At 34.6% G+C, this 27,999-nt stretch overlaps 1 protein-coding gene across 3 annotated transcripts; it reads right to left on the reverse strand.

Annotated features, from left to right (window-relative positions):
- Positions 1-10,139: 10,139 nt before the first annotated feature.
- Positions 10,140-27,986, reverse strand: LOC117332352. Of its 3 annotated transcripts, XM_033891249.1 has the most exons (11): positions 27,920-27,986; positions 25,389-26,412; positions 24,852-25,053; positions 24,380-24,409; positions 22,545-22,633; positions 21,437-21,451; positions 18,799-18,869; positions 17,917-18,019; positions 17,297-17,327; positions 15,415-15,585; positions 10,140-15,055 (listed from the first exon to the last, which is right to left on the reverse strand). In XM_033891249.1, the coding sequence occupies exons 1-11, from the start codon at positions 27,957-27,959 to the stop codon at positions 15,053-15,055; spliced, it is 1,779 nt and encodes a 592-aa protein (XP_033747140.1). In that variant the 5' UTR covers positions 27,960-27,986; the 3' UTR covers positions 10,140-15,052. The 3 variants fall into 3 exon arrangements, with proteins under 3 accessions (XP_033747140.1, XP_033747132.1, XP_033747146.1); XM_033891241.1 differs by having other exon boundaries at positions 10,140-15,585; XM_033891255.1 differs by lacking the exon at positions 21,437-21,451 and having other exon boundaries at positions 10,140-15,585.
- Positions 27,987-27,999: the final 13 nt, after the last annotated feature.

The raw sequence follows: 27,999 nt of genomic DNA on the forward strand, positions 1-27,999 counted from the left end.
ACGGACGCCATTTTACGAGTATGTCCAAGCCAATACCACACTAACGTTACGTCTTTGCTAAAACGACAAATAGGCCACAGGTGCATATATGTACTCTATATGTTATTATTTTATAAAAACGAGTCAGGCACCTGTGAATAGGCCTACAAGGTACACCGGTCACCATGACCAGGTAACGGACGGCTCGTTCACACCTTGATGAATATAATTAATCTTTAAATTAGCTCTGATTCTGATTCTTTTATTTCCTTGTGTTATAAGACACATTGGAGAGTAGACATCACATATACAATAATACAATAGCCATGGACAATCATACCATTATATCAATCAACAATTAATATATCTTTATATAGAAGAACACATTACATGGTATATCATTAAATAATAGCACAATGCAATACGTTTACATGTACTTAAATGATGTCATTCATATTAAATGATAATCACAGTGTTTATGCACTGGTATTTTTAACATTCATTACATTGACCACTATATTTTCAAGATTTTTTAAAAGAAATTCTTCATACAAATCCTCGATATAAGCCCCAGTATAAAATCTATATGAAAACTGACATACACGTATTTATTAAGTATAGATAATATTTATATACAATTATCATAAATGCATAATAAAGTAATACAGTATACAATATGTTTCATTGATAATACAAGCATGAGATAAAATAAGCTCACACTGGTCGATGACTAGAAAGCCAATTATATAACTATTTATAAGATAATCCAGTCCAGCTTGCGGATACGGATTAAGAGAAGATGCGTATACTAGCGAAGATAATGTACAACTTGTTAAAAAAAACGTTAAGTCGCTGAAGACGCAGAGTCGCTACAAAAGCCATGGGTAAATAACTTGAATGAAAGCCATAAACTTAAAATTTCCAATAAAGAATGGATTTGTTCTGATATTATAAACGCAGTACAATCAATAATGTCTAAACAATTTCCTGGTTTGAATGGTTTTCAGTTGACAAACTTAGCTCCAGTATATGATTCAAATAAATGTATATGAAAAAAAACAAATAATTTTTCAATCTGTAGTTTCACCTTCTGTCCAAATTCACCATAATGGAAGAGACCACTGAGTTACAAGTAATGGAGATATATCAGTTCTAGACAGTTTAGCATCAAAAGAAAATCATACAGTTAATACTCCGTCAATCGAACTTCAGCTTTGTAGTATTTACGGTAATAATAAAAGGAGCATCCGAGTCAAAATTCTAGACGTACAGGAACAAAATAACGGTTACGATTGTGGACTTTTTGCAATAGCTAATATGGTAGAATTTTGTTTTAACGGTAATTCATTCAAACAAAAAACTAATTTCATTGAAAATAAAATGCGGGATCACTTAATTTGGTGTTTAGATAAAGGTCATTTCATGCCGTTTCCACAGTTCGTTAAAATAGCATCACAACTAAAAAAGGCAAGTAATAACAGTATCACTATAAATTGTAGTTGTTTCTGTGGGTTTCCAGATTGGATGGATGAGATGATTGGCTGTGACTGGAGAACAGGTAGGGTACATTGTAAAACGTGGAAACATAAAGAGTGTGCAAATATTAGAGATTCGGAAGAAGACTGGTTATGTTCCGATCATCGTAGATTTTAGAAATTCATTTTCATATAACAATGAAACAAAACATGTATATATAAATAAATAGAATAAAAAAAATCATAATAAAAAAAATAAAATGAAAATAAAAATGGGCTGTTAAGTAGAACGTCGTAGGTTTTAAAAATTCATTTTAATAAAACAATGAAGCAAAAATGTACGGAATCTCTATAAAAATAAAAAGAATAAAAAACATATAAAACACTAGATTTGATCAAGATCAAAACACGGTATATCCATCCAGAAAATGATTGTAGACATGTTATCATTCTGACGAACGCTTTTGTACGTTTTACCTACGTTTTCATTCTCCAACCGGCCATTTGATTGTGAACCGCGTCTTTGATCGTGAAAATCGATGGTCAAGGTCAAAGATTTGCATACGTTTTGTAGCCAGTCATTTATGCTATAGATGTGCCAATTATCAAGTCTGTAGGTATCAGAATATTGGAAGAAAAACACTTAAAGTGTAATTGTATCATAATATTTAATTTTGGCGGTAAAAGTTTTTCAAAGTACTTTTTTCTGAGTTATATTTGATGATTTGACCTTGAAACGTTGCAAACATCTCCAAAAGAACGTTTTCTTTCATATATGATGAAAATAAACCATGATGTCAAATGTGATGAAAAGTTTTGGGGAGCAGGTATCACCAATCGTTCTACGACATAAAAGGGGAATGGGCAATCCAATTCTTGGTGCAAAACTTTTACAAGCTATACATCTGTATTGACCAATGAGGAGAACGAAAGAAGCTCAGAAAAATATGCAATATATCGTCCCAGGTTAACCAATGATAAAGGAACTAAAGGTATCTCTACCAGCCTACAAAACCTACTGTATGAAGACAGGTATGTACTGTAAGTCTTCTGAGTAGACTTCGCGAAATTGTTCGCCCGCAGGACACTTACAGTAGTGTCAAGGTTCTTGATTAAGGTGGATGCTGACGACGGACCCTGGGCACCTGTTCAGAAATAAAGAAAGGAGAAGGGGCTGACATATGGCCAAGAAAATAAGGTATGGTATTGGTTTACCAAAGCTACTAAAACATGGTGGAAAATGTGTTACCTCATGCAGTCAAAAAACTGTCTGCCATGTTATTGGTAACACCTTTAATGTGTCGAACACCTATATGGAACTTGAACAGAACTGACAACCAGAACATGAGCCGTATAAGCCCCAGTATTGGGTTTTTTGAAGTCCCCTTGTTTAAACTGGCTACCATAGTGGATTTATCACTAAAAGCATATACCTTCATGTTGGTCTACAAGATGACGCGACGCGGGATCTCATCCAAGCAACGATCGACAAAATCGACAACGATCTCCATACATCGAACGATGTCAACTCAGCCTATGCGGATTTTATTGCCCTTGTGTCCGGTGAAATGGATAAAAGAATTAAAGTAAGCTGCTCGTCAGGCAACCGTCGTCCGGGTGGTAAATCTAGAGCGAAGCCTTACTGGAATACGGAGTTACAGCAACAGTGGGATATAGTGTGTAAATGTGAAAAGGAATGGCTTTGTTGTAAACATAGCAATTCTAATAAAAGGCGGCTAAAGGAAGTGTATTGTAGTGAAAGATCAACATTTGATCGTTTAAATAGAAAAGCCAAACGTCGGTACCAACTAAGTGAGCAAGCAAAACTACATGATTTACATAAAACCAACTCCGGTGAAATGTGGCGGGAAATAGGAAAGCTTGGCATGGCCAATAATAGAATGTCTAAAATTCCAATGGAAGTGGTCAATGACGGAAGTGTAATTTGTGACGTTCCGGGTGTCCTCCGATGTTGGAAGTCTAAATATGAGTCGCTCTACAATGCGACGCCTGTTGATTCTGGTTTTGATGATGTACATTTGGATAACGTAAATCGTCAGTTACAGGAGCATAATTTTCAAAGTAATATTGATATATCTATGTTAAACATTCCAATTAATTATGAGGAAGTTCGAAGTGCGGTTTTTCGAGCAAACCTCAGGAAATCCATTGGTGCAGATTGTATCCCAGCGGAGGTCCTTCGTAACAAAGCCTGTGTTGATATGTTGTTCAAAATATTTTCATATTGTTTTGAGCGCAGTGTTATTCCTTCGGAATGGTCAAAGTCTATTATTAATCCAATCCCGAAACCGGATACGCAGGATGCCAGGGATCCATTGAGCTACAGAGGATTATCGATATTGTCTATTCCCAGTAAAATTTACACCGATATTCTTGGAGTACGGCTCAACAATTGGTTAGAGCGAAATAACGTCATTTCCGATGAACAAAATGGTTTTAGAAGAAAGCGGAGCTGTTTGGATCATTTACACTCCTTGTATAGTATCGTCAATAACCGTAAATTATCTAAACTTTCGACATTCGTGTGTTTTGTCGACGCGAGGAAAGCTTTTGACACTGTAAACCAAAAATGTCTTTGGTTCAAGCTGCTATCCATTGGTGTTTCCGGGAAAATGTTGGGAGCAGTACAAGCCTTGTATAGTGATGTTAAATGTGCAGTGAGACTTAATAACCACCTATCGGAATGGTTCACTGTGTCACAAGGGGTAAAACAGGGCTGTAATATCTCCCCGACACTTTTTTCTATATACATCAATGACCTTGTGCATGACATAAATGGTCTGAACTGTGGCATACCGGTAGATAGCATTTACATTTCACTCCTCCTATACGCCGATGATATCGCGCTGATGGCCCCGGATGAACACTCTCTCCAACGTATGTTAGACAGTCTCGGCGAGTGGTGTAGAAAGTGGCGCTTACAGGTTAATCAGTCAAAAACCAAAGTGATTCACTTCAGAAACCCGTCGGTGCCTCAATCTCTCGTGAGCTTTACCTGTGGCGACCTTGACATTTCGACCGTGGACCGTTATAGGTACCTAGGACTATGGTTCACTGAACACCTTGATATGACTATTACTGCACGTGAACTCTCAAAATCAGCGGGTAGAGCTTTATGTGCCCTATATACTAAATTTATACTAGCTGGTGGAATGACATATTCAGTTTTTAAATCATTGTATGAATCGCTGGTTGAGCCTGTTTTATTTTACGGCGCGGGTATATGGGGCCTAAATACGTACAAGTTTATACAAACTGTTCAAAACAGAGCATGTAGATACTTTCTTGGCTGTGGAAAAAACGCATCAAATATCGCAACGCGTGGCGACATGGGCTGGGATTCCTGTATGGTGAAACAAAAACTTGAAGTGTGTAGATTGTGGCTAAGACTTCGTAGTACAGATATGGACAGAATAACGTATAAGATACATGCATGGTCTCTGTCTACTCCAAAGAGTTGGGAAACCAAAACTAAGAAATTTCTCCAGGATCGTGATCTTACAGACTTTTTAATACATGATGTTAATAAAATTCATTGTTTAAATATTGCTAAAATAGTATTAAGTAATGAGGATAGAGGAAACTGGTATAGAGATTTATGGAATGATATTGGTAATGAGAACGGAAACAAACTTAGAACTTACAGAAAGTATAAATATTGTGTTACACCTGAATATTATGTCACCACGATTATCAGTAGGCACCACCGTAAATGTTTAGCGAAATTTCGCTGTGGTAACTTAAAATTGAATATAGAGACCGGTCGGTACACTGTTCCAAAAACTCCATTACAAGAACGAGTTTGTCGATTATGTAGTTCAAACCATATTGAAGATGAAACTCACTTCCTGATTGATTGTGATTTTTACGATGATTTAAGAAATACTTTGTTGGAGCAAGCAGGAGTGTTTAATCCTACTTTTTTTGAGCTTGACTCCCAACATAAACTTATATATTTAATGAATAATAATGCACTACAGTGCTCATTATCATCTGTTTTATATAAAATGTACAGAAGACGGCAATGCTTTTAAGGGTGAGATATTTTAGAAATTGTGTCAGATTTATCTGATTTTATCATAGTTGAATATTTTATGAATTGGATCAGGTTTATTGTACATTTTAAAATTGTAATATATTGTAATATATTGTAAGCAAATGTGACAATACTTTAGAATATTTTAGCATGTATTTCTTAAATTTAGTTAATGCATAGCTCTTATTAGATGATGATATGACAGTGTCTCATAGGTCGAAATCGGCCGGGTGTTTTAATAACTCAGTGATGAAAACTGTATTTTATGTATTGTATTGAAACATGTGACACTTGAATAAACTATTTTTACTCTTTACTTACTCTAATAGGGGGCCCAACGATAAGCTGCCACAACTACTGAACGTAGCTCTTTTTTTCATTAATATACAACAATCACCCTTAAGCACTTAAATACTGTCTCTTGTATGATATATTTTTTAAAATCTATACTCTAAATGGCAATCATAATAATGATTTGCAATTTTTTTCATTAATATACCAATGCATGGCCTGGGGAAAATCTTGAGGCCTGGCTGTGTAGAACCAGTCCTCCCCCAGTGCCCCCACCCCAAACAGAACATACATCTGTTTACAGGGCAGTGACGGCGATGTCAGTTAGTATTACCTTCTATTGAATTAAGATATCTTGCAACATTGGGACCGTTAACTTGATTTTGTGGCCCGGCTTTTTAAGGGCTGCCATAGATTTAATCAAATGGCGGAGAACCTTGGCCATAAACAAGCTGGGATATAATGGAACTTTTATTTTTCCAGCTGTGTAGAATAGTCATTAACTGCCTGTCCTGTTGCCTGTACACTGTTTGGAAATAAGGTACATCAGTACCCCATCGAAACCGGTCTTTAGCCTACAGCATTCCCTATCGAAAAAACAAGACTGATGACTACTCATAGCAGATCAACAGCTGATAAATTCGAGTAGTGTAGGAGAAGTAGTCAAATATCCTTTCCCTATAAAAGGCTTGATTCTGTATTGTATAAGATGGCCAAGTTTGATTCCTGAGTGTTAACGGTCAGTCTATTCTGGTCATGGCTCATCGGCCACAGTAGATTAGTCACCTTGTCCAAACAGTAATTCGCTGGCCCATGCTCACTTGATAATGGGCCCGTGAGCCCCCTCTCTCCTGATGCTGGTAGATCATTATATTTGTCGGCCAGCTGATGTTTCACCTGTCGACATGTGCCATGTGGATGGCCCGGTGGGTTCCCCCTCCGCTGACGAATAGTGACTATGTCCACATTGGAGGCTTCCGTGGAAGCCTGGACAGGGATTCCTGCATGTATGGCAACTTTTGAAGATAGGAAAGTCTTAGCCACAACTTTAAGCAAAAGCTTCTGCTGGCCAATGGGAATCTTGGAGTTGGACAGATCCTTGGCCTCCAATAGAGCCAAGGCATCCATGCACTAGAACCCTAGATCCAGCAGTGAGTTCGCTGTTTACCAGACAGATATTGGACTGCAGCCCATTATCTAACTTTATCTGCCTCCAGTTCTTCTTTGCTGATGGCCTCATCAATACTGTGGTCTACGTCCGATATTGTGAGCTGCAGTTTTGGAAGTTTTTTTCTGCCATCAGGACAGTCAATATCAGGTCAGAGCTGGCAAAAGGACCTTGCACCCACATAATGTTTTTGAGACTAACTGGGCAGGCCAGGGCACGTGTACTTTACCCATCTGCTAGGCTGCCATTGGCTGGAAACTGCTGAGACTATGAGGGGATTGGTTAACCAAACAAATCCTATTCCTCCAGCAGAGTGGTCACCAAGGTCCTATTAGCCCCATCTTGACATGCCATGCTTGGCTAAGCAAAGCAGGCAGCCGGAAAAGGATGAAAGGTGACCCATGGATGACCTAACATGTGCATATACCATGACAGCCTGACATGAACGACATTTACCCCATCCTATCGGTATTAATATTGTATTAATTACATAATACCTACTACTGAACACCCTACTCAGAAAAAAAAATACCAAAAGCCATGAATGAGGACTTACTAACACCAATGCCCAGGCAAAGACAAAACCATACCAGCAAACTATAGAGGAATCGCGTGCACGGTTACTAACACCTCACCAAAATCCTCAAAGACATAATAGGTATCATATTTTATAACCAGCAAAATTCTCTCCAATGTGGTTTCACCACAGAGATTTCAGGTAGCAGTGTACAGTAAAAATGCCCAATTCTGAAAAATATGGCACGTTTTAGATATGTAAACAATGCCAGTTAACCTTACATATTACCTCTAATAAAGTATATATATTTGTAATCTGTACAACATTTGCAATTTTAATACTGCTCTGAAGGATAAGTAAACTTATATTTTCTGTGATTTTTAGAGCTGTGAATACCATGGTAACAGCTTAAAAAATGCTCAAAAATTGCAAAACATTATATTTGACCCAAAATGACACAATTCTCTACACAATTTTTTTTCTGAAACCTATTTGAAATTAAATATCTCTATCCCAAAGACAGAATTAATCTTGTTTTGACATATGTTGTAAATTAAGTTTTCCTGCTATTTCGCTGTAGGCAAAACTAAATTTCCTGTGTATACACACACTTTCGGAAAATCCGGAAATTTAAAATCCGGAACCAATTTATTAATTTTTGTTTTAACAAATGTGAAGCCTGTATATACTACTTCATACTGAATATAAGTTATTTGCTTAACAAAAAAATCGCCCATGGCCAGGCTGTCCTACTGTAGTGTGCTACATGTACCTCATCTCAAAGCGCAATCCTCTTGGTGTCAGAAGCAATAATAGAGGCAAGAGACACCAGTCAAAAGCTGTACCTGGCAACCCTGGAAACACAGGATATGCATTTGACACTGTAAACCAAGAAAACTCCTCTGTGATATTATACCATATCATTAACAAAGGAAAGCTATGAATCCTCCTTTAGAGACACGTACACTGACTCATCTGTCAAAATGAGATGGCAAAACAATATCTCCGGAAGGGTACAACTCCACCAAGGAACCAAACAAGGGTCCGTAATGTCAACAACCATATTATATAACCACACAATCCTAGATACTGTCACAAGCTGCAGGCTCAGATGTCACAATAGTAACATCAATGTGTGTGTGAAGCTGCCCCATAGCGGGCTCCGATGTCATCAGTAACATCAATGCAAACTGCCCCACATTGGGCTCAGATGTCACAACAATATCGTCAATGTAAGCTGGCTCACAGAAGGCTTGGAGGTCACAATAGTAGCACCAATGTAAGTTTAGGGAGGTTGCTGTATGTTTGTGTTTGTCTCATTGTTATGCCGTGGAACTGATGCCGACTCTATTGTGCTACCTCATGAGAATATTCTGCCAAAAACATCTCGCAGGACCTCACCTCGTCACATTATACTGACAACGGGTGAATCTGTGGTCCCACTCCCAAAAATGCTGAGTGCTAAGCAGGAGTAGCAATTACCATTTTGATAGACTCTGGTATGTCTAGATCGCCCAGGGAACATAACCTGAAGCCTTCCTCACAGGGGCAAACACTCAACTAAAGGCCAAAAGTAAGAATAAAGTTGCTAGAAAGAAAAGGTAAGTTCCCAAATTTCTGTACCTCTTTGATATCACAAAGCACATAGGGACTTTCCAACCCACAGTCCATATACAGGTGTTATATATTCTATAATAGATGTATATATTGTGATGGAAAATTTGTGCCAAGTTAAATTCTGTCACAAAGACATCACTTCTGTACCAAAACTTTCATCATGACCAATAACTTTTACATTTACAGGTAGCTCACTCAGTATACATAATGAGTTTTGATTACGGGTATATATATATATTTAATGCAGGTTTTTTTGAAAATATATGATATAACTTAAGTACTCATTTCTATTACATATAGGTTTTTGCCAATCTAGGTCAAGATGAGTTTAAAATTGATCATGGATATCCTTTTTATTGTAGTTGGTTTTTATAATACAATTCAACTTATCATAATTGCTCAATTCTATTTCAAATATATATGTTTTCTATGCAGATGTTTGCAAGTCTATGTAGAGGTGAGCATATGTAGCTTTAATTACAGGTATTTATTTTCAAAGCAGGTTATTTTTTATATAATTGCTCATTTAAAATGACATTATCCTAGTAACTTGATAGTATAAACATCAAAATACAGTATCTTCCAATGCAGGTAGAGTTCAAACTTTTATATATATTTTCACAGGTGTTCAATAAGGTAGTTAAGGAATGATTCCAACTGTTGATGGTAAACTAGCTCTCAACACAGACCATTGTGTTAATATGCTGCCACAACATTAAACTAAAGTAAAACTCTTAAGTATCTCAAGTACCAGTGTTTTGTTGGTGTATCTACATGTATATACATGTATATCATATTTGAGTGTCACTGTTTTGTCACTACTACAAATAAACATGTAATAAAATTAGTTGTATATTATACAGTCCTTTTTTCTGTTGATCTTTTTATATTTCGAAATTATTTATAGTGAGAATTGTTTGAAGGAAGTGGATTTTGGAATATGTTTACCATACTTATATATATATATATATACAGAATGGTAACAGACCATCATTACTGTTTTATATGTACTTGCATTGACAATTAAGACAAATGTATTTTTCTCAGCTTTAATCTAAAAAGCAAATTAGTAACAACATTAAAAATTCACTATAATTATGCATCACAGATGTTCGTAGAATATAAATATACTAACTTACATGTAACACCTGTAGTTTAATTTCATAATTACATCCCTTTAAATATATTGTACATGTTGTTGTATGCAGACCTCAGACTACAATTAATTTGTCTACCGAAAGCAAAATAATTAGAATATCATGAAACTTGGCAAAAATCTGGTTTTCATTTCATATAGTAGAACTTTTAATACAAGAAGTTGTTAAGTACATTATGATCTGCATTTAATAAAGATATTTTCATTTAAATGTTATCACCCCACTTTTATTTAATATATATGGAATAATTTCAAAATAAGAAGGGAAAAAAAAAAAATCACTGCTCACGCCTTATTATTCTATGTGTCTGTGGTCTGAGGCAATAATTTGTAATGACAAGAGATCCAAAGTGTATTACTGGAGAAGTCCTACAATCATAATGCTATATAGCTAATTACATTTATCAAATTCTGTTTTTGAAAAACTTCCTTAAGATTCATTTTGTGTGTATTTTAGTAAGATGTTAATTGTAAAAATAAAGAAAAGACTTGGTCTCGATTTCAGTTTTTGTAATTATGAAAATTCCTTGAATGTGAATTCATCCTGATGATGTACATCTTTTTCTCTGATGAATGCTTGTGTACCTTTCTTTGTGATATGGATCAGACTTAAGGAGGTATCATATGCTACCTTTCTGTGATATCGTTCTCCTTTCAAAAAAGACTTCCATGATAATAACTGTTTTAAAAATCTTTCATATATGAAAACATTCTAAGACACATTTTGACAAAATCAGTCGAGTAGATCAAAACATCTACGACACATTTAAAGGGAGATAAATCTTACATGAAACGTAAGATATATACAATGTAGCTTTTCTATATGCAATATGAACATTCTGTCATGCATTTAAGTTCACCTTGTAAATCGGATATATGAGTCCTGATCAACATTACTGATACCAATTTAAAATACTGTATGCCAAATCAATATCAAGATACTGATAGATTTGTTTAAAAAAAAAGTCAATTTCAAACTGGTTAGTAACCAGTGAGACTTAGATTCAGGTATAAGCACCACCTATGTCAGATTACTAATGGTGACAGAAATGTAGGACAGAATCTTCACACTAAAACCTGAACATAACATCTGTAATAAATTTATACAAAGCTGCCATGTAAATAACAAGCTCCAAATGACACATCTACATGTACAATGTTAATTTGCCACAAATCAGCAGCAATGAGATCCCATTTAAAACTATCATTAACAATTTTGAACAACAGCAGTAATTCTTTCATCCATGCTCACTCACTTCACATATATGATCGGTGCAGTCAAACCTGCCTAATCTGTCACCCGTGGGAAACAGAAAATTGGAAAATCGGTCATATTAGCAAAGGTTCAAGGCCGCAGTTTCATCAATATTCCTTAACTTGAACTTCCTTCACTTAAAACTTTTCCGTAAATAGAATTTAAGGAAAGTTCTGTACCTAAGATGTTATCCTTAATTTTTGTAATGTTTTCCTATGGAAAATTTTAAGATTTCCATGTCCGATCGGGGAATTAAAATTTTCCGTAGACAGAATTTAAGGAAAGTTCTGTACCGAAGATGTTTTCCTTAAATTTTGTAATGTTTTCCTATGGATTACAAATGTGAAACCTGGGCCTGTTATGATAATTTAATAAGAGAAAAAATTCATAAGAAATAAGATTTAACTTGTATGTCCGATATGACAGGATGTTGGTCTAGTTGAAGGTCAGATTAGACAGGTTGAACTGTAATACACCTAGGTCATTGGAAGATTGTGTATATTAATCGAGTATTATATCCTAGCAATAACAAATCTCAAACAGCAGAAAATCTCAAAATAACAAACAATGTGTTGACACATGATATGTAATATTACAGAGTTAACTGGATTAAAAACAACACTCATCTCAATGTCCTATAAAATTTCACCTGGGTGAATATCTGAGGCATAAAATTCTCATCAGGATGAATATTTTATTCATACAATACTCATACCACTATAAAACTTTCATTCCCCCAACTAACATTTACCAAAGCGTTTTTATATACATGTGCATGTATCGCAAGAAGCACCCTGTCCCTGCATAATTTTAATAATAGATGAGAATATATGGTAGATGAGAAATGACACTGCTGTGTACCTATATAATACCAACAGGTAACTAACTTGTTGAAAAGACCTAGCCATAGGCATAGTCATGTAATTCAAATCTGTAATACAACAGTATCAGTAAATGATATCCTATATAACATAGGCATGCGACTTAATTTCTACATCAGACTTGGTCTTGGTTTATTTGGTTTATTTTTGTTTAGCATCCTATTAACAGCCAGGGTCATTTAAGGACGTGCCTGGTTTTGGAGGTGGAGGAAAGCCGGAGTACCCGGAGAAAAGCTACCGACCTAAGGTCAGTACCAGGCAACTGCCTCACGTGGGTTTCAAACTCGCAGCCCAGAGGTGGAGGGCTAGTGATAAAGTGTCGGGACACCTTAACCACTCGGCCACCGTGGTGCCCAGACTTAGTACATGTATACTGAGTCAGTAGGAATACTGACAAGACCCAACACTAACCAGGAGATACAGCAGTGTCTAGCAACATCAACACCAGACATCAAGCTTCTGTTAATTATACAATGGTGTCATTTATAGGCAACGTAATGAATGATATTAATTATGTATAAAAAAAACCAATAGTTACCCCTAACATCCATGTAAACTTGAGGGTATACATATGGGTACCCCTTACACAAGTACAGTCAAACTAAAGACTGCACAGTGCTTAACTTGGAGTAAACTTTCAATTATGAAAATAAAACCTTTATGTAAACTATCCTTCGTTTCCTCGAAAACCCAGGACATCTTTTTTTTCATGACTCCAATGACGTGGAGTTAACAAGGTTTGTCTGTACATGTATAAGGATCCAAATCCCTCATGAATGTTCATTGAACATCATAACAATATTATAACTACACCATACAACTATAGATATAGCAGCACCAATGATCATAGGCAAAACACACAATCCTACTTCCGCTATTGAACAGAGGAGATTCAATGACATGAAATTGAATTCTAAACATTCAAATACTCTCCGCTCTCCAAGCAAACTGGAGATTGAAACTCCATAAAAGAACTAAATTCTAAAATTCCTTATTCAGGACATTGAGAGAAGTAATGATCACACAAATCATTCTGATCTAAAACTGGTTTCATAATACAATCATATATACACACTGTTTCCCCATTTTAATAGTTTCTTTTCTTAGGTATTATGAAGAAACAACTCTCATATCAATTATTTGGTAAAAAAATATGTACAAATACCAAGATCGTGAATTTCCCATTTTGACATTTGTATTTTATCTTAGAATACATAACATCTATATTCTTCGTTCTTCGAGAATTTGTTATCATCCTTACTAATACACTACACAGTACCATACAGTCACATCAATTGTTCTGCATTACAAGGGGAGATAATTTCACACTTTAAAAAAAATCAAGCATATTTACTATTTGCTCTTTGGTATTTTAAACATACAATAATACTGGCCATTTCTAGAGGATTTAAACACACAGATATAAACACATCTAGAAATCATAGAAATACACAGTTTACATATCAAAATACAGAAGTACTTAATTAATCCATAGGTGTCTCCAGATTAAGACAATATTACTTTTGGTGACATACAGATACAGATTTTATTTTCATATTAATTCCAACAGTATTTCATTTCACAGATTTGAGTTTAAAACTCTGCTATTCTTCTTGTTGTGACCATTTGAATTTGCAGATTTCTCTTTCCATGAGGATATTTGACAAGGCAATGATCCCAGTAAGGAAACCAACTTGTTTTGGCCCAGTGGTTGTGTATGAGAAAAGCATAGTATACAAACAATAATAACATATCACCAGTTTTGTTAGTAGGAGATCAAGAAAAACATGACAGATCATGACTTGAGAAAGACTTTTGTTGATTTGCGTAGAGCAATATTTGAAGAAAAGGTTTGTTACTATGAGATAACTAGCACCTGCGGGTCAGCTCAGTGAAAAATTCTAATTTCAATGACATACGTCACTCTATAAATAGAAACCAATCTGCATAAGCCTTTCAGAATAAAAACTCTTCAGGTTTGGAGGGGAAAATATTAAAAAGTACATATGTAACAATATGGCTGTGCCATGAAAGTGTGCAGATTCTGTGATAAGCATATATTACCTAGGTAATAGTGATATATAATAAACAAGAAGTTGCCTTTAGTGTTTAAACAGTTACAATTGTATAACATAGTACCACAATGTTTTTGGGATGTTTTGAAAATAAGGAACAGTTGCCTGTTAACATGCTTTTCTACCACTGATTTAATTAATAGTAAGACATCTCTGTCAGACAAATCAATGATATTTCTACTGAAACGGTTGAAACCCGTTGATATTAAATTCCTAAAAGGTGTTTTTAAGATCACTCACTGGCACTGTTGTTGATATGCAGCATTTAAAGATATAAAGCATTTATTAATTATCTTCAATCTGACTGGCTGACATTCTAATAGGAATGAATGACGGAGCCAATCAAGTTTTAAATTAGGAAACTAGTATTTTTCACAGAGCTGACTCATGCGTGATAAGTGTATAGTACTGCAGTCAACCGTGGGTATGAGATGAAGCAAATGACAATAGATAACCTATAGATAGATACAAACAAAAGATTTCTTCAGACACATCTACAATGATATAATGTACACAGCTCTCAACCTCTAAAAGGTCTTAAAACTACTGACTAGCATATTTTATATTCACTGCACATATACTTACTGTTATTGGAAAACACATGTAACAAAAGTAAATGTTTAAAGTGTATTTCAGATAAATTATATCAAAATATAATACGTTGTAAAAATAAAACAAAAACACTAAATGTTCAATTCCTTCATCAATGAATATTTTATACACCCAAAATAAATTCATGAATCCATCAATGTTATGTAGACCATAGTTTTTCTCTGTTAATATGAATAAAACAATTGTTTAGGCCAATCACTATGAACACACCAGTAATTGAGCAAATTATGATTAACAAGTCTATCAGTTTTAAGTTACAACATGTATTTAATTTGAATATTTTGATCGTTGTGACTTGCCCTGACCATACATACTAAGTATCTTCACTTACAATGCTCTCATCAGATCGTGGCAAATGAACTTGATGTTTAAAGTATTTTCTTTCACTCTCTATGCCTGCCTCTACTTCTAGCGTTGCAAGTTCCTCCAGACAAAGTTTGTGCTGCTCCTTGATCTGATGCATAATGCCATCATGTTGTTGGCAAAACTCTCGAATTCCAAACTGAAAGAATGACCAGAGTACCATTAGGTGGTATCAGACAACATTATATTGAACAACAGAACCATTATGTGGTACCAGAGGAACATTAAGTGGTACCAGAGAACCATTAAGTGTTACCAGAGAACCGTTAAGTGGTACCAGAGAAATCATTAAGTGGTACCAGAGAAATCATTAACCTGAACAAGAGGACCATTATGTGGTACCAGAGGACCAATATGTGGTACCAGAGAACCATTAATTTGTACGAGGAACCATTTAGTGGTACCAGAGAACCATTAAGTGGTACCAGAGAACGATTAAGCGGTACCAGAGAACCATTAATTTGTACGAGAGAACCATTTAGTGGTACCAGAGAACCATTAAGTGGTACCAGAGAACGATTAAGTGGTACCAGAGAACCATTAATTAGTACGAGAGAACCATTTAGTGGTACCAGAGAACCATTAAAGTAGTACCAGAGAACCGTTAAGTGGTACCAGAGAACCATTAAGTGGTACCAGAGAACCATTAAGTGGTACCAGATAACCATTAAGTGGTACCAGAGAACCATTAAGTGGTACCAGAGAACCATTAAGTGGTACCAGAGAACCATTAAGTGGTACCAGAGAACCATTAAGTGGTACCAGAGAACCATTTAGTGGTACCAGAGAACCATTATGTGGTACCAGAGAACCATTAAATGGTACCAGAGAACCATTTAGTGGTACCAGAGAACCGTTAAGTGGTACCAGAGAACCATTAATTGGTAACAGAGAACCATTAAGTGGTACCAGAGAACCATTAATTGGTAACAGAGAACCATTAAGTGGTACCAGATAACCATTAAGTGGTACCAAAGGACCATCAATTGGTACCAGAGGACCATTATGTGGTACCAGAGAACCATTAAATGGTACCAGAGAACCATTTAGTGGTACCAGAGAACCGTTAAGTGGTACCAGAGAACCATTTATTGGTAACAGAGAACCATTAAGTTGTACCAGATAACTATTTAGTGGTACCAGAGAACCATTAAGAGGCACCAGAGGACCATTAAGCGGTACTAGATAACCATTTAGTGGTACCAGAGAACCATTTACCTGTACAAGAGACCCATTAAGCGGTACCAAAGAACCATTAAGTGGTACCAGAAGACTATTTAGTGGTACCAGAGAACCATTAAGTCGTACCAGAAGACTATTAAGTGGTACCAGAGAACCATTAAGTGGTACCAGAGAACCATTAAGTGGTACCAGAGAACCATAAAGTGGTACCAGAGGACCATTATGTGGTACCAGAGAACCATTAAGTGGTACCAGAGGACCATTATGTGGTACCAGAGGACCATTTAGTGGAACCAGAGAACCATTCAGCGATATGAGAGAATCATTATGTGGTACCAGAGACCCATTATGTGGTACTAGAGAACCATATAGCACCATTAAGTGGTACCAGAGGACCATTAAGCGGTACCAGAGAACCATTCATCGATACCAGAGAATCATTAAGTGGCACCGTAAAAGCATTCAGTGACATCAGAGGATCAGTTGGTAATCAGAGGTACAAATTGTAACAGAGAGCCATTAGTGGTACCATCGAATCTTTAAGTAAACATTCCTTAATTTTTACCATGTATATCTTTCTATTTGAATGATTTCTCTGCAAATTATTATTTTAAAATGACACATTTAACTAGAATTTAAATAAATTAGGTACAAAATGTTATACTTACTGTATCTATCGGTCTTGGAGAATTTAACAGTCTGAAACAGGTAAGGAAGAAATATTTATATACACTCTGTGCAGACAAACTGTATGTAACTGTATCAGCATTTATTGATCTAACATCCCTGAATGAATCCATGTATTTTTGTACAAAATTTACTACAGATCTGTTCATATTTCATGAAGAATCTACAAAAGAAATTAATTTCCATTCCTTCACGTTGTACATATTATAAGTATAATTTTATGTTATAACAGTATCAAGACTCATTAAATGTTTTAGAGGCGAAATCCTGAGGGTATTTCTCCTTTTATTTTTTCACATACAAATTTTGAATATTTAACACTAAATTTTACTCAAATTTTATGCTTTTTGGCCAGGTCTGCCAATAATGTAAACAGAATGATACAATTATGGTAGTTCAAATCCTGGTCAGAACCTTGTAAGTCCAACATAACGCCCCCTCATAACAAGAAACTAACATCCAACAGTGTACTGACAGAGTCTGAACACTCCCCTGCCCTTGCAGACAAAAGGGGCCGTCAATTTTACAATAAGCAGAGTAGGAGAAGAATTCACACCAGACTGTTGTATAAAACACTGTTGTATCATCAAAGCAGACTCACCTCTCAGGAATCATAGCCATGGTTTGTGCGTGAGTAAGCCTATATTTGTCAATCTCTGCTTGGTACTTCACTATAGAACAGTCGGTGTCCAACGTGCCAATACCTGTGAATGTGACAAATTTTGCATATGATTCTAAAAAGTATTTTTTTCACACTTGTAGACTTGACCCATAATGACTGTATAACTTGTCATAATTTCTGAGCTAAATTATAGGTTGAAAATACTAAATTAATGCACCTGCATTAAGCCTAGGTATTTATGTAAACGCTACAGACCTCATAGTTTCCAGTGAACCGTTTCAAACCTATAAAATGCATTGTATCTGAAGGTGAAACAATCCTGTGACCTTCAAATAAAGCCAAGTGGAATTATCGAAGATCAACTATTGATACCATTTCTCCACCCCAGTCTTTTGGCATCATATCACAGTTCTTGACATCATACAGTATATCTTACACTTGAAACCTTCATTGCAGGTCAAGGTCATTCAGGTTAACAAACCTAACAAGAACTACAGCAAGCTATATTAAAAATGATACTAATACGTATACTTAAGCATTCTAAGTCGTCATTTTTCTATTACGAAAAAAGGAGTTGACAAACTAATGATTGGATGTCATCATGGTATTATAAGTAAAGGAAAGTAAATTAATCAAGATTATTCTTAGACAATGAAGCCAAACTAAACACAATGTACAGTTGTTCATATGAAATGTTTAGAATTATCACTGTTTGATAGTAAAATATTGACTTCTTTCACAACCTTATATCCCATATGACACTGTGATTTTCATCAATAAGTTTTGTGTATTCTTAATTAGTTAAAATAGGGTTACTTTACAATGATAATAAAACCCATTTGTAATGAAATACTGCCAAACCTTTCATCAACTCTTCTAGTTCCTTTATCTCCTTCCTGACAACCCCAGAGGTCCTCTGGCCTTGGAAACGTCTAGAAAGAGAAATTGTACATTGAAAATATTTTAGTCATCTCTCCCTTTTACATGATCATGAACTATCTAACTTTGTGTTAGCTATATGAAAATGGATTATAAGCACATATAGTCATACAGATGAATGTTTTTAGAGAAATTAAATATAATCAAGCCATTGCATTTTGGCATATAACTAGTAAGTTGACTGATACAAGCTAAATTTGCAACACAAAATGTCAATTTGATGATAATTAAGTTACATTATAAGTGTGTCATCAGAACTAAACACAAAATTGTTTGAAAACTGAGTAAGTAAGGATATAAACAGCTGATGAAATAAAAGCTTAGTTTATATTCCACTTACAAGCCTACAGCACTTTATCAAAGTGATTTTCTCAACAATTCATAGAAACAACCAAACCACATGTCAGTTCTTTCAAAATCTGTGTGGACAACTTATGTCATTTTCCTGATAGTTTCAAATTTGTTTATAAAACATTATTTACATTGAATATGTGCTTGGAAATAGTTTTGCTGTAAAATTCATGAAAATTTGTATTCAAGATTTAAAAAGATTTTAAATCTAGTAAGTCTTAATAAAAGGTTAAATGACTACTCACTAATTGATAATCCTATTTAATACTTTGATATTTTTTGTTTGAGTTATTAAACATATTAAATGTTTTACATAAATCTTATAAAACTCAAAATGTATGATTCATGGCAAAACTAATCACCAGTAACAATAGTCCAAACCAATAGTCAGGTAACTACCATCACATAGGGCTGTGGAGAACCACACAAAATCAGAAAGAGAATATAGACAGAACTAATATCAACATGTAAAATTATATCAACAATTAATTCCCACAGATATATACCTACAATAAAACCTAAGACATTGTCATATATAATGAAGACAGCACATACACCAAACATAACTTGCATTCTTAAGTACATGCAGAATTCATTAGCAAACATGCAGGCTTTATATAATCTAGCTTGAGCAATGTTTCATCCTCTTTATAATCTAGATTTGACAGCAATGTTTCATCGTCTTTATAATCTAGATTTGACAGCAATGTTTCATCGTCTTTATAATCTAGCTTTGATAGCAATGTTTCATCTTCTTTATAATCTAGCTTTGACAGCAATGTTTCATCGTCTTTATAATCTAGCTTTGATAGCAATGTTTCATCGTCTTTATAATCTAGATTTGACAGCAATGTTTCATCGTCTTTATAATCTAGCTTTGATAGCAATGTTTCATCGTCTTTATAATCTAGATTTGACAGCAATGTTTCATCGTCTTTATAATCTAGATTTGACAGCAATGTTTCATCGTCTTTATAATCTAGATTTGACAGCAATGTTTCATTGTCTTTATAATCTAGATTTGACAGCAATGTTTCATTGTCTTTATAATCTAGAATTGACAGCAATGTTTCATCGTCTTTATAATCTAGCTTTGATAGCAATGTTTCATCGTCTTTATAATCTAGATTTGACAGCAATGTTTCATCGTCTTAATAAGTTAGCTTTGAGAGAAGTATTTCATCACTTTTATAATCTAATTTTTATAACGTTGAAAACATAGTATATGTATATTATTGTGTGTGTACCTTGATGTGAAGTATCATGAAGTTTACTTACAACCCATGCAATCATTTTTTAAACACATGCAAAATGGTATGACCTTGAATTGCATGCAATTTCAAGCAATGACTCTTCAATTTCTATGAATGGAGGATGAGTGCCAATACAGGTCATTCTGAGGCTCTCAGTGATAAACATGATTTTTGCAGGAGACAATGATATATATACATTTCAGCAATAGTTATTTAATTTTGTTCAGGTTTACCATATGTTAGTAGTTGGCCTACCAGGCCCTAGGAACCTGGTGATATTGACCTACAATGATCACATTCAATGAAGTAATCATTTTCAGATTGTTGACCTCAAGAAACACAAAACTTATCATTCAATCTCTGTTTCTTCCACTTAGCCTAATGAATTCCTCTGCCATCAGAAGGGATATAGACTCTCATTTAAAACTATAATCAGTCCCCTTCATCACCCAACAATCCAAAGACAAGAAGGATTTCCTTTTTTGGCCCTGCCCCTATACCACATGATTCTCCGTCTATACAAACAGATTCTCCTACACCGAAGGATGCTGCAGATAAAATTCTGGTCAAATGCTATCCAGGCTTTCTTGACAGGTAAAGTTTTTAAGAAAAGTTGACACACAGATGAGTGTAGATGACCGACAATGCACCGATGATCCTTTGGACCAGGTGAGCTAAACTGCTTCCTCTAACATTGCTTAGTACATGCATACTGACATAGATTTAAAACATGCATAAAAGATAGAAGAATATGAGTTTTGATGATGATGCTGAAGGATGATCTATATAGTATTTCCACTGTCACCCCCGCTACCATTGTAGACTAGAGTGATTCTAGGAGAGTTTGGTGTGGAGAGACTTGTACAATAGCTCATGATCAGACAGACAGTTACCAAGCTACCACTACAGACTACCAGAAGAGTATCTTTTTAAACCCAATAGGTGCATGTACAAACCTCCGGCTTTTCTTGCTGGATAAAGTGAATAGAAGTTAGATAGGAAATTAATCTATTATACATATAAGTATAAAAATAACGCAGAAATTAAATTTGAAGATAAATCTGAAATTAAAACAGTTGAATTAATAGCATTTCTGGTCAAATAAGTTCAGCCGAATCCCGTCAACTCAATTAGGCATTTGTTGGATCCAGGTATACAGGGGATATTCATAGATCACCTAATATCAAATCTGAAAATGATCTATAGTGACGATGTTCATCTGCTTCTTGCCTACATACAAGCACCTGTATTAAAATATCATAGACATTAATATCTAGGTTGATGGCATATAAAAGAAAAAAGTAGTCATTAATGAATAAACAAGGGAGAAGTTTTACTGTATGTGTCCATTATACATTAAAAGAGTATTTGTATTGATTACAGTATCTATCTATAAGCATGTACCTGTATACATGATTTTTTAAGACTTTACACTTTATTTCATATTCAAACAAGCTTTTCTTCTACTTATGTGAATCAAGGTGTATATTTACAAACTATTTATGGCCAAGATGGAAGTATGGAGGACTTTTGTGGTTGGAAACCAGATTGCCAGGAAAAAGTTCAAGTGGCTGCGCAGATGCCCTGTTATACATTTTCATGTTTAAGCAGGAAATTAAACCCCCAGTCATACTGGTGAAAAGAAATGTGTGATTCACTGTGCTACTGACAAATGCCACCCTGACCACCACTTACTAACATATTGTTAATATTTGAGGAAAACATCTTGTAGACTCCGGGCTGTATGCAATCCACGTTTAAGAAATAAAGAATTATGTGATATTTTGTTTTACTGTGTTATAAATGGTTTAAATGCACATCTGAGCAGCCATAATACTAACCTATGGCTTAATGTACATGTGATACAAGATAGACGTGCAAATCTGAATTCATGGGTATTACATGTACATAGAAACATGAGGACAAAAATTCAATTCTTCATCGTAAATTGTTTGATAATTACAATACATTTTGTAGTGATTAGGCGGTAGTTGGGTGTTAAGGTATTTACTTACCCATGTATATGAAATCAACATACGGTGTAGTAATTAAAGAAATACATACTCGTGCAATATACTGCCATCCTCTCCATAAATACGGCTGTGACTTTTGCTGTGTTCACAAACCCAGTCCTCAACTAATGGTTTTTTATTCTACAAAATACCAAAACCACCAAACATTTACAGATTAAACCTCATTATAAAGAAACTATGAATAGTTCTTAAATCTAACATATTGGTACATTACCTTATTGTAAAATGGCACATAAGTGAATCACAAAGTTATCTTATACTTCTGTGAGCAGTATATATTGAAAGATTTACTATAGTTTTCTGAGATAAAGAGGTTTGACTTCCTGTTAGATACAGGAGAACATACAATATAGTAATGCAAGTTACATACAGTAGAAAAAAACTTATGGACACATACTTCGCTTTATTATACAGATATGTGTATAACACTGGTAAATACACCATGTATACAGCAGAAGCTCTAATGATGAAAGCTATAGATATGTGGTTTTCAGTTATTCAATGTTCTCCTGTCCAGGACATCATACAGGTTGATTACTACTGTATGTTATCTACAAGTTAACTGTTGAAACACTGTATGTTACATACATAATCACATTAATACAGGTTACTACACATTTATACAATACACATGTTTACAATGTTGATTAGCATATACACTCAGCCCTGTTCCATTGTAAAACAAAGTAACACTAATTAAAGGTAAATTAATTGATAGATAAGAAATGAGCATGGAGTGTCAGAGGGTAACCAGAGTATCAGATGAAAACCCATGTTTTGGACAGGTGACCTCCATAACTTTTCCATGTCAAATCTGACAAAAAAAACCTGGTTACTTCTGTGAAGAGGACAATGCAATACCCACTCACCATCCAACTACCTATAGAGTATCTCAGAATTAATTTGTATAAGTAGTTATTCTGATAAAAAAAACAAAGCCATATTAAAATAATTAGATAAACTCTTGATTTCTTGTACAGGAGCTAAAGACCGCAAAATCTCCTACTCTAACCAGTGCTGTCTGATCTGATACCCAGTACATCTAGAACCTTTACACTACATTTGGCACATAGTAGTGTTGTCAATAACATCACATCATATCTATTAAGTCTTTCTCTGAAAATACCCAAGGGAGGTAATTAAGCCAAATTAAAGAACGTGAGAATTAATATCAGTTTAAATTGACAATTTTGATATGTTATTTATGTATGAACTGTTTATTAATTATGTTCATGGTCAATAAGCCAAGAATAGGATGTTACAAAAGGTCAGCCCAGGCCAATGCTAAGATTAATTGAGCTTATACGACCACATACAATTAAGATTCCATATATATCTCTTCGACATTGGCATTGCTGTGTATTAGGACATGGATTAGAACAATTCTCAATAATAAAGTATCATACCATTGCCCTTTGGCTATGTAGGTGGAGTTCCAATCCGCCATCCTAAGAACCATTATTAAATGTCACATAATATTTTACAAAATACATTTAATAAGATTACATGTATACATATTCCACAAAGTGGACAAACCCACTCCCTGAGACTAATAATCCCATGGGAGATTGGCAGCTTCACTAACACATCTACATCGTTGAATGCATCGCAAAGAAAATCTATCATATTTTGCTCCTATATTTGGTTGGTAACTTTCAGTATTAAAAGTGGTTGTTTGTAGAGTGTCATTATTTGTTTTTATTTGTTGGTATAAATTACCCGGTAGAATATCTGTGAATATTTGTGGCAAGCAGTGTAAACACTGTCTGCAATGTGGCACCTTTAAACTAAAGATAATGAGTTGATTATACATAATTAGTCTTATGACTGAATCCAAAAATAATCCTATAGTATCAATATACTTACAAATGAAGGGTGTTCATATTTCTTTGGGGCCTGAAAAAAAAAGACAACAAATACAAAATGATAAAATTCATTATTGGTAACAGAAGCCTGTAGAGTTTATCAATACACCGCCATGATTTGTCTAAAATTGTATCTTTCGGTATAAAAATGTAGCATATACTGTATATACCAAGATTAGATATATCATAATGCCGTTATAATTATATTAAAGTACATATATATCGCTTACCTGTGTAAAGTATTCTATATCAAGGATCCATAGTTTCATGCATATGCACTTTTATTTATATTTTTTTTCTATTTATTTTTTTATGATTTATACTTAAATCAGATCATCATGGTATCATATCAGCGATCGATACAACAGATTGTCTTTTTTCAATTGAGAAAGTAAATTAATTATAAATCATACAGATTGCTGAATAATAACACATACAGATTTCTGAATCTCTAGATGAATATAAACTTATACCTCAGGGGGAATGATCTTCTCCTTATAAGGTAATTCATCCTCAATGTTCTGAGGAGGCGGGACCTCTGGGATGTCTGTCAGGTCTTGACCGATTAAGGATGGTAAGAAAACCAGACAATTCTTTGGATCTACACCGATGAAGTCTTCTATGATATCCTCTGTTAGCCAGGGCCGTAGTGGCTCCAAATCTTCAGGTAAAGATCTGTGTAACAAAGTCATACAACTTTAGTTAAAAGCTATAATTTTTCAATTATTTACATTAAATTAACTCATAACATACATACTGATTAGCCAACTTGCTCAAGAGGAGAAAACATTTTAAGGAAAAAAATGTACTTAAATTAAAAAAAATATAACATTATAAATGTTGAAAAAATAATATCCATGCATGCAAATATATATTAATAACAGAGCCTACACTTATAAACACAATAAGGTATATATGTGATATAGCAATGCACATTGCAACATATCATGATCTATGTAATTCTTTGTTGCCAGGAAACAATCAATTATCTTATGAAATTAAAATTTTACCTTTTTCTGTTCTCAGTACCATCTGTAAGCTGAAGCATGCCTTCTGGCTCTGTAGATAACTTATAGGGAAAACTCTCTGTAGCACTTTGGGCATCCAATCCCTCAGCAGTGCTACCAAATATCTGTCTCTTCTTCTCTAGGCCAAACACCAAAGGTTTTAAACGTTCTTCTTTTTCTTTTTCCTTCTCATCACTAACGTCCTTATTTACATTAGGATCAACAGAGAAGACCTCATTTAACACACTTTTCTCTGCTGTTTTACTAGTACAGGGTGTATGGAATGGTTTGAGTTTTGGTTCGTTCTCTACATGTTTAGAACTCACAGGTTGTTGGTAGTTATACACTGGTACAGGTGCATCACCTCCAATGTCAACAACAGGCATCTGTCTTCCATTGATAGGAACCAAAGCCATTTCACTGATATCAGATGTCATGCCTTCATTGTTGTTATTTATTTCTAAGTTTCCCATTCCTTTATGAATGTTTAAAACTGATGTAGCTGTATCATATTTATATTGCTGACTAGAATACCTACTACTTGCAATAGATGTCCTTTTTGCAGAGGGAATCCTCTTTTTTGTTGGTTTTGTATGTAAAGCAGAGGATGTACATCTTGGTGTAGTTCTTCCATTACCACTGTGATTCACTGACCCATGAACTGTAGTATTATTGTGATTCACTGATCTGTTAACAGCACTGTATGGCCTATTTACCTTTTTTCGCTCAGTTTCTTGGACACCACTCACATCAGCACAATTTCTCAAATACTGAGCATTCTTTTCAAGTCGCCCTGTAGCACTTTGCACCCTGTTTAGAATCTTTGATTTGCTTATGGATGTTGGAGGCTTTCCTGCATGCAAACAATCTCCTATAAAGCTACCTGTCTCTTTATCCTGTTGATTTGTTTCTATCCTGTTTGTGAACAGTCTGTTATTATGTGTAGTAGGGAAAAGGGAAGAATTTCTGTTGTGAAATCCTTTCACAGTATAGTTTGATATCTGTTCTGCAAGTCCTTTTTCAGCACCTAAAAATATACATGAAAAAACATAGTTAATTAGATGTGTTACTATGATTTATCTTATGTTTTACTATACCAATATCATTATCATTAGGATTATCAACATAATTAAATCAAGAAACATTCTTGGATGACATGCAGGAATTATTTGATTCAATATACATGTGCCATGTTCATACTACCATTATGATATCCATCTCGCAACACCTGTAATTCTACAGACATCTGAAATATACATTTGTTCTCTCAATACTTTTTTTTCTTATTTAAAATTATTAGAAACATTCAATTATAGAAGAAAAAAAACCCTGTAATTTGTTTATGAGCATTAATGCAGAACACAAATACAAAAACACCAATTAGTCACGTGATTTTTTTAAGAAGAATAAGAATTCTGATTATTACCTGTATAAAAAAATACAGGTATATTTTGGTCTAGATAATTCAGAATCTTTCTTGACTACAATGTATATTTAGTCATCAGTGAGTACAGAGCCTTGTACAGCTATATATAATGGTAGAATGTCATCAAGAGGAAAATACACTGGAAGCTATAGATTGCAATATAGAAAAGTTTACCTTCGGTGAAAATTAAAAAAAAACTCTGGGAAATGTACCTGTATGGCTGTAAACTTAAGTTTAAGTCACAGTGCCAACTATCCTGATTAAGACTCAAAATCTCTTATATCAACTTGTTACCTGCTCCACAAATATACTCCTAATCATCCATCATTCTACTCATGTGTCACACTTGGCACTCATATTGCATCCATATTGAAAATGCCACCATTCACTGTTATAATACAGCAAGAAAAATGTAGAGGAGACATGCAACTAATAAATCTATCATAACTTGCTTGTACATGCATACCAAAAATAACACAACACACTTTTTGAATCTGCTCAGCATCATCTGGTTCTTTTTAAACAATTATTTTTACGAAGAGAGCTTGTCTGTATAGACATCCATGATTCAGTAGATAACTGAAAAGCACTAAATGCCCTTTTAAATATGCAGGCTAAATATGTTCTACAGAGTGTAACTTTAACATCATTAGTTTACTAATAACAAGGTGATCGGGTAGTACAGTGGTAACACACCTGCCTTTCACCTAAGTGGCTAGTGTTTTACCTCAAATACTCCACTGAGCACTCTCTCTTGTATTTACATGTATTTCTATCAGCTGATAACAACTTTATTAACTTTTTTATTTTGACTTCTTTCAGTTAGCATCACTTAAATCTTCCACACTGCAGTACCTAATATATATGTAAAAAGCGGCAAAGTGTACCTATATCTACATCAGTATTAGCAATGTCGCTTTCTTCCTTTTATAAAAGTGGAGAAGTGCTGGATGAGGGATCTATTACAGTGAGTTGAAACTCAAAACTGCTTGAAATTTGCTGAGATGACATAACATATATGTGAACTTAAAATAGTTTTTAAATACTAAAGGAAACCACACATTCAAAATACGTCTATATTTCAACTCTAACAACAATAGATACATACAATTTGTTTGTGCCATGTCAAATGTGCGGGCAGCCGCCATATTGTTTACATTCTGACAAGTGCTTGCCGACGCAGAAAAT

Source organism: Pecten maximus, chromosome 1 (assembly GCF_902652985.1).
Source record: "Pecten maximus chromosome 1, xPecMax1.1, whole genome shotgun sequence".
Taxonomy (NCBI): domain Eukaryota; kingdom Metazoa; phylum Mollusca; class Bivalvia; order Pectinida; family Pectinidae; genus Pecten; species Pecten maximus.

What these genes read in the sequence shown, in the direction of transcription:
- LOC117332352 (XM_033891241.1), bottom strand. Translation starts at nt 27,959, where the DNA reads ATGGCGGCTGCCCGCACATTTGACATGGCACAAACAAATT. An exon ending in ACTAGAAGAGTTGATGAAAG is followed by an intron (nt 18,020 to 18,798) that starts GTTTGGCAGTAT and finishes TCACATTCACAG; the next exon opens with GTATTGGCACGTTGGACACC. An exon ending in ATGGCTATGATTCCTGAGAG is followed by an intron (nt 17,328 to 17,916) that starts GTGAGTCTGCTT and finishes TACCTGTTTCAG; the next exon opens with ACTGTTAAATTCTCCAAGAC.